Source organism: Pterocles gutturalis, unplaced genomic scaffold (assembly GCF_000699245.1).
Source record: "Pterocles gutturalis isolate BGI_N339 unplaced genomic scaffold, ASM69924v1 scaffold8523, whole genome shotgun sequence".
NCBI classification, from domain to species: domain Eukaryota; kingdom Metazoa; phylum Chordata; class Aves; order Pterocliformes; family Pteroclidae; genus Pterocles; species Pterocles gutturalis.
Genome location: NW_010118011.1, coordinates 834 through 9,681, shown reverse-complemented (window position 1 = coordinate 9,681; position 8,848 = coordinate 834). Strand labels below are relative to the sequence as shown.

Sequence of the window (8,848 nt, the reverse complement as noted above, 5' to 3'; positions counted from 1 at the left end):
TCAGCAGGACAACAGAAAGAAATAATTTGAGTGAACTTAAGATCTCTTTAAAAGATTTCACAATTTAAACTCATCTGCTTCCCCAGCAGAAAAGCAAAGAACTTGTGAAAAAAAAAATCAGACCTCCTTTGTATATTTAGAAGTGTAATAAATCCATAAGTAGAATTTTAAAAATTGTTAAATTATCAGAGATCAAACAAAGAAAATACTTACAGGGGTTATGCTTTCATCTTCAGATACAAGTCCAAGACCATTGCACTTCTGGCATATGTCTATTAGATCTAACATATTACTTCTTGCTAAGAAGGCATCATAGGCTTTTTTTAGGTCAGCATAATTTTCAGGTTCTTTCATGTGTTTGTATGATAATCCCAGTTTGTCATGTAACAAATATTTCCAAGTTTCCAACACATCACTAAGTGATACTGTGAAATCTCCATGGTACTAATAGAACAGGAAAAAAAAATGTTTTGTACTCAGTATAGCTTTAAAAATAACTTTTAAACAAAGTGCATATATATATATGCATGCACTTACAAAACTATTATCTAAATATTTAAATTTATAATAAACAAAGTCTTACTTATAGTTGAAGTTCTTCTAGTGCTTTGGCTTTACAGTTGGGTTTTGTTCTATAGATTATTTGTTCCTGGTCTTTAAAATACCAGGTGGTATACTGAGCTTTACTCATAAGAAAAGACATGTAAGCAGCAGTCTTGCAAAAGTCAATATAAAGTTATTTATGTGCAGAAATAGTTTTCAGCATGTTAGGCTTTTACAATCCAAAGGCAGTAAATACAGCTCTATTACCTTGCTTCAAGCAGTAATCTGGGAAAATATGCCATGTCCAAAAAACCAAGCTTTTTTCCTATGTTAGTACAGTTACACTTTAGCATAACATTGATAGTGTTGCTACATAGATCTAACAAATACATTAAAGCAATGCACACCTATCTGTTACTTGTACCATAACTAACATTAACTATATTTTATACTGAGCTTCTGGTCCACTCTCTCTGTCAAAATTATTAGATCACATTCCATGTGCCCCTCTGCCTTCTCCACAACCTCCAAAAAGGAAAAAAGAATTATAGCTTGTCAGAAAATTTGCAGAATTAACAAACACTAATAGTTAATTTGAAAGAACAAGCGTCACAGCAGATAGGAACAGATAGTGGAGCTGGTATTCACAGATATTTAAACACAAGCTGAATAACTAAGGGCCTGTTATTTGAGCTACAAACCAAGTGATGCATTGCTGAAGGCAGTAGGATGCAAGCCAGCTGCCATCCAGTTGTATCAGTAAGAAGCTAAAGGAGGAAGCAGTTATTGCTGCACTCTAAGAAAGAAATTATTAGGTACAGTACATAATCCTATTTGTTTCATTCCTGACATTATCTTTTTTACTTTCAGTAAAGCACTGTTTTTTAAACCAAGTAATTCACAATTGGGGGGTGGGGAAATAATCTCACTGAGCATCAGACATTTTAATGCCATTTTCCAGTTCAGCATGGAGATACAAGGAACTGCAAGAAATCAGAGCCAGTCGCTTGTGGCTGCCAGTAACAGAGATGAGTGTATTGTCAGTGGTTAAAGACTGCAACACTGAGGAAGCCAGAAAATCACTTTCAATCCCTGTAAATCAAGGTATATGCACCAAGAAAGAATTGCATTAAAATGCTACTTACGTAAGTGAAAATACATAGTAGCAGAATTCTGCTACTAATTAGATTGAGCTAAAGGTAACAGAGACAAAACACAGGGTTTGGGATTACATACATATTTCCAGTTTCTGTAATTCATAATTTGATCCTTTATTCACCTGTTAACCTGTTCATCTCTTGACCACTGACTCTGGACTTTCACTCCTGCACTGTTCTCTGCCTTTCCAAAAATCTAGCTAGGAGTCTACACACTCATACCTCACTAGATTCTGTATTCGTACCTTGCTCCCAAACCTTGGTGTTTCATCCAATGTCCATCACAATCTCTGTTTTCTCAGAGCCATGTTTATTGCAGACCTTTCCATACTACCATACGCTGCATCTTCCCGATGACAACTTCCCCACCACCACTTCGTCTTTCTACTGAAGTCTGCAGCTTCCTTACTTCTTGCTCTAATCCTCTCCTCTTTCACAACTAGACTCCTCATTTTTGTCCACACCTTGCTCTTTGATCTACATAGCAGTCCCCACTTCATGCTGTTAAACTTTTTCATCTGAGGTCCTTCTAGTTGAATTAGACCTCAGAATACATGCAACAAGTAATTTTGCAACTGTAGCAAATTCTCCAGTTTTCACCAAAGAAACAGAGTTCATACTACAGATATCTAAAGCATTCCCCACTGTATCGCAGAAAGAAAAAAGGCAATATTATACGGTCATGTAATTCACTATGTAACGTGATATAAATGCCCTGAGACTGAGTGGCAAGCCTTGCTTTGCTATGTCAATAATCGCAGATAACATCTGTCTAGTGCAAAGGTTTTATTTTATGTCATGACATTTTCTCATTAAGCTACTTTAATTTGGATAAAAATAACTACCTACAAATACCACTGGCAACTGAATACAAAGCTAAATGCAAAAACAGGTTAGGAGCAATTCTAACAATGTAAGCTGTTCCAGCCCAAAAGGTCCTTCCTTAGGGTTCAAGCATACTTAGCACAGCTTTCTCAGTAGACCTGGTTAAATATATGATTCTAATGTCCTGAAAGTCAACTATTTTCATATTGCCTAGACAAAGAACTAGGATTGAAAATAAGAGTACTCATGTATACTGCTTTTAGAGCACTATTTGCTTTCTAATACAATAATTCAGCACTATGAACTTGTACACTATTCCACAGATTATCAGAATATTAAAACAGCATGTTTTCCGAAAAGCACTTGGTTTCCATTTCAGATTTCAGGCCTTCAAAAAAATCAAACATGTAACCATCTTATAACCCAATTTAAAAAGATGGAAAAAAAGCAGTAAGTTTGGGGGGGGGGGGGAAGTTATTTTCTCACTTTGTTTTGAAACAAAATTCCCCAGGAGTACCAAGTTAAAGTACAACTTCAAGATGGTATCTAATAAATCAAAGCCTTTCCTCATCAGACCAAGGACCTGCAGAGATTACCAAAGTTTATATTAGTGCTGCAAAAATATCTTAAATACAAATAAAATTGCATTCTAGATATTAACCTTCATGATCAGGTGCTCACTGTGCCAGCAGTCTTATACAGTCAATTTGCAAGAGTCTCTGGTTTTAAAACTAACAAAATAATGTGGTGTTCTGCGGTAAGCATATGCCAAATGGCTTATAGCTTAAGAAAGTTCAAAAAGTTCCATACTTTCATTTCATGATGGACATTGCAAGTATTGTGTTTCATAGGCATAGGGAAAAAAAAAGTATTATAATGCCTCTTCATTTCTTGGTAGTGTCATATGTTAAGTTTCCTTGGACTCTTATTTTAGAATGTCTGAAACACAGTAGCAATACTTTATGCCTAAAGACACCATTTTTTTAGTATTTTGTACATATTGCAAACTTTCTAGGGCTAACTACATAGCAAAGCTTGATTGAAAGTTGCTTTAAAAACCAGAAAGTGACAGTAACAGAACAGCAATATCATGTTCTCTCCTGCCTTCCCCAAACAAATGGCCACTAACCATTTTTGGAACATGTGTGTTTAGGACTGCTGTGCTTAACCACCACCCAGGTGTTTTCTCTAGTTCCGTTATTTGCAGGCATACTCCTAGATTGCAGTATTGTTGTCTGGCATTGCCCTTGAGTTGTGCAATTCTGCTGTCTTGTCCTCTGGTCCTTCATTGCTTGCATATGCTCTCGTACAAGAGAGAAGTTCCCAAACTGCGGTATATAAAGCAAATTAAAGTAGTATAAAGCAGCATTTTGAATAAGCTTCCCATTCCAGTGAATGTTGGTAGCGCCATACACAGGTTTAGACACTGGTTCATATAAGCACAAGTGCATAGACACCAGCATCTGATAGTTGCTATATTGCAATCTGTCAGGAGCAAAGCCAGTGAATTTACAGGCCAATATCCCAAGCTTAGAGAAATGCCAGCATACCTTGCATGGGTAATTGGGACTGAAACCCCTTTTTTTTGTTGGGGCAGGGGTGGGGGGAGTAGAGGGCATCAGGTGGGAAAAATACTAGGGTCAAAGAGAGTAGAGATACGCTCTGTTCAAGGAGGACTGGAGAGCTACAGTATGTATAGGTTAGTAGAACAGCTAGTAGTTGCAACCATAGGATCCTGAAACAGGCAAACTAAAAAAACGTACTCATCCAAGCAAAAAGACATTACTTTTAAAAGTCAATACTATCAACTACAGTGGCAATAAAAACAAGACAGAAAATTCAGCATACTCCTGGTTAAAAAAACAAAACAAAAATCCACACACACCACATTCTTGCTTCCCCTTTTACCACTCAAAACAGAAACCTGTCGTACTATAGAGAAGTGAGGTGGGAGGGAGAAGAGAAATTCCTACTGTAAGCTAGGGAGGATGCCTCAAGATTTAAGTAGCAAGAGTTTCAACAGTTAAAATAACTCCAGCTGTTAGGCACCACAAAAATACAATAAAACAATAACTACTTATGATTTGATTACACAGGGTATGTGAAAGTGACTAGGACTGTCTTAGTATATCACTTGCTCTTAAAAAAATCCAATGAAATATTCATTACTTCAACCTTTTTTCTACAAAACTTCAACTTTTTTTGTAAGAGTCTGACCCTTATAGAGAAGACTACTCAGCACTGTGTGACCACATCCGAGTACCGTGTCCAGTTCTGGGCTCCTCAGTACAAAAGGCACACTGACATACTGGAGAGAGCCTAACAAAGTCCAGTGAATAAGGCTTAGAAAGCTGGGGATCTTTTGGAGAAGAAGATGCTCAGGGCCGACCTCTTCAATGTAGATAAATGCCTGAAAGGAGGGTGCAAAGAAGATGAAGCTAGGTACTTTAAACTGCTCAGTGGGAGGACCAGAGGCAATGGGCACAAACCTAAAGAACCAAAGGAGGTTCCATCCGAACACCAGGAAACACTTTTTCACTGTGAGGTTGACTGAGCACTGGCACAGGTTGTTCAGGGAGGTTATGGAGTCTCCACCCTTGGAGACATTTGAAAGCCATCTGGACATGGTACTGGGCAACTAGCATTAGGTGGTCCTGCTTGAGGAGCAGTGTTGGACGAGATGCCCTCCAGAGGTCCCTTCCAACCTCAACCATTCCATGATTCTGTGAAAAATTAATTATACTGACAAACAGCCAACAGAATGTCTCTTGGTAGCATCATTACAATTATGTTACAAGTAACATATCATATAAAATTGCTACAAAGTTGGCAGGAGTCTCTCATTACCAGAAGGGAGACAGATACAACAGTAATAGAGTAATGCTATAGAACAACTTCTCATTTTTCTTTATTTGCTAACATGGAGACAAGATGATTTGAGGAAACATTTCAAGAAACACAGGATACTGAACAGAACATAATATTCTTCGGACAGTGTATAAAATGTACTCATGGAAGAACAGGGTAAAACTAAACCACACACCAAAACTGATTTAATCCATAATCAGAGAGACAAACAGAAATTTTTAAAGGGAAAATGCATTTCTAAAATCAACAAGGAAGTGCTTTTTCACAGTCCTAGTGCTAGAAGAGAGATTTACAAAACACTTAAGACAAGTCTGAGGATAAGTTCACAGACTCAGGAAAAACAATTGTTTTATGATGTCTCAGTTTCCCCCACTAGTAGCTAAAACAGCCATGGTCTGAAAATAAGTGATTATTTGTCCTAATAACCTATCTTCTACCCCTCCTGATCCACAGGTGCAAACAGAGTCAGCTTAAAGCAATTACCCTCGACTGAACTTCAACTTGAAAATCATTATTTCTATTTCAAACCTTAAGGGAGGTTCTTCTTGGAAGTTTTCCTGGATTTTAGATCTATACTTATCAGTCTAGGTAAAAGGTACTAAGTTCCACCACAGACCATATGCCACTTGTCTTTATGTCATACAGCTACAACTAGGGACTCGAAGCACAGATTTTTTTTTTTTCCCTTCCATCCCTGCTATTCAGTCAATGTTTATCACACTGCTTGCTACTCTTCGTTAAATTTAAGATTAATAAATTTTGAGACTTTAAACTTTTCTGGAATTCTCCAGAAAGCTTTGTTATTCTTCATTTCTACTGCAGATACAGATAACAGCTAAAATGCCAAATCCATTAAAATCATCCAGGCTCCTAAAGAAAGAGAATAGGTTTTGGTAGTTTGTGGTAGTGTCGTTTTGTTTGTTGTTGGTTTTTTTGTTGGTTTTTTTTTTTTTTTCCAATCCAACCAGTCAACAGATTGTTAGTACCATTAATTTTCTTACAGTAATTGAATCTATCATAACAGACTTGTATTCTACAGATGTTAGGTAGAAGCAGCACATGCAAATGCTAAAATAGTCTTAATCCACACATGCAAGACAAGGTTTACATATACTGATAATTTGTCTTACTAGACTAACTAGTATAATCAGAAAAAAAATAGGTTTTGAGCATTTGGTCCCTCCTCAGATTTAAAGTAAAAGTAGAATACTTCAAAACTAAATGAGTTGAAAATAATTGCTTTAATTTTTGTTAGATTACCTCTGAAAGAAAAAGTACTTGTAGAGGGGAGGAATCTTTGCTGGAGAAGAAAAAGAGAAAGTGAAATAAACTAGTTACCTCTAAGGGAAGGAAAAAGCTTATTGTAAGCTGTTAGGAAAGTAGTAGTAACAAACCATAAAAACATAATCTTTATCATGTCTGTAACTTTTGGCATCCAACAGAATAACACATTCTACTTCCCAGAGCTGGCTTTGGAAAAATGTTTGTCGTTCTGCCCTGAGAATTACAACAGATATGAATTGCCTACACAGGTAGTTTTGCATTATTGTCCTTATCAGTTCTCTGGGAGTTCACTTGGATGCAGAAACATTTTCTAGTTTTACCTGCACAGGCATTGTAAGGACACTGGGATCCTGGCTGGAATATATTACATTCTATGAAGCACAAGTGTAGAATCTTGTGATTCTAATATTTCTGCTATCATGTTTATTACAGTGGGGATGAACTGACCAGTTTATTTAATATTTAGACAAGAGATACCCTCATTCTGCACATTTTAGACTACAAAGCTTTTTCTGGTGATGAAATCAGTTAGGTTAAAGAGTGGTTCTGGAAATACTTCTTCCAAGATATAACCTTCATCCAGTATAAGTGGTATTTTTTTAAATAATACATTGCAACTAGGAGTACACAAACTGAAGCAGGTTTTCTGTTTATTTGGGGGGTTTTGTTAGCTTGGAAGTTTGTGGTGTATTTGGTTTTGTTTTGGGGTTTGTTTTTTTTTGTTCGGTTGCTTTTTTTCTTTAACTGAACACTTGTACTACGTGTTTAATTTACTAGGCAATATTTGGGTAAGTCTTCCAACAGCAGTAATTTGTTTTCATCAATAATTAAACTTATTGACCTAAAAAGGTATCTTTAGATTATCAGAGTGACTATTTCAATTGTTCTCATTAGATGAGACACATAAAGGCCTGACTGTACATTGCAACAGTTTTTGGTATGTTTCCGATGATTGCTAATGCCCAACCTTCCAGCCGTGACAAGCCACAGTGTTTGTTACAGAGGCACTCAAGAGTTACATCTATTCATCAGGTGATAGACACATCTTGTACACATCCAAAGGAGGACATATATTTCCTTCTGGTACTGTGTGCGCACTCACTGCTTTTATGTATAGGCCTTCATCTGAGGACCCTCAGAAAAAACAGCAGCCACTGCTGCAAGCACAACCCATGCAGCCTATACCAAGTCAATTTTAGACTCATATTCCTCTAGTGTCATTCCAAGGCATTTTCAGAGCAGTCCCAAAAACAATGCATCCCAAATGCCACAGTTCTCCCACCCTGATCTATAGCACAGTAGAAACACTTGATGGAAATAAATAAAAGATTAAAACATGATCAGGCAAGACAGGCTAGTATTTAATACTAAAATTTAGAACTCAGATATATACTTAAAATACTTCGATCTTCCCATCTGTCTGGTGGTTCTTTTTCTAAGCCTTGATTCAACAGTGTGCTTAATCATATTAATTTTAGTGCTTTGCTGTATCTGACCCACAGTTAAAACAACAATGAAGTGACCGAAACTGTGATTTCAAGTATGTGCCTAAGCAAAAAGTCCAGTAAGTAAACCACGTGTGAGATGCACTAAGTACCAAGAATGTGCTAAAAGAATGCTAACCTGTTTATTGACTTCAGCCATTGACAGCTGTAATGCCATCAACATGCAGTCTGCTCCACATACAGTAGTCCTGTCAGAGTTTGAAAATAAAGGCCACTGTCTTCTGAAACACTTGATCAAGTTCAAAATTTTTTGCTGGAAAGCAATCATTGTCTAGAGTAGAAGATAGAAAAAAATTAAGAGAAATAAAAATTATTATAACTAAGCAAAGAGGCCTATGTGCACCTTCACCTCTCCATAAACTGTGCAAATCCTGTTGTATCTTCTTCCAGATTAAATTCCTAGAATAAACTCTTCCCTCTAAAACAAAAGTCCAGTATGACTCACCTTCAGGTACGACATGCCTTCATGAAGACCCTTTACTTTCCTTGTACTTTATATCAACATAAAATAATGAAAGTGATCACAAATACTGCAGTCTTGGGTCTCTGAAACCACCCAGTCTGAATGCCCCAGAGAGTGTCTTCTGTACTACCTGCACTTGCTATATATCCAGACTGCTATCTACCAGAATATTTTAAACTCAGAAACAAGAAACATAATATTTT

The 8,848-nt window shown here is 36.8% G+C and overlaps 1 protein-coding gene across 1 annotated transcript in view; it reads right to left on the bottom strand.

Annotated features, from left to right (window-relative positions):
• The window catches only part of PARPBP (PARP1 binding protein), a 52,137-nt gene extending 43,687 nt beyond the window's left edge, over positions 1–8,450 (bottom strand). Inside the window, exons 1-2 of the mRNA XM_010076037.1 lie at positions 8,301–8,450; positions 214–444 (exon numbers count right to left, since the gene is read on the bottom strand). Of these exons, the coding sequence (XP_010074339.1) occupies positions 214–444; positions 8,301–8,450 (381 nt within the window). The remainder of the gene's footprint in view (positions 1–213; positions 445–8,300) is intronic.
• Positions 8,451–8,848: the final 398 nt, after the last annotated feature.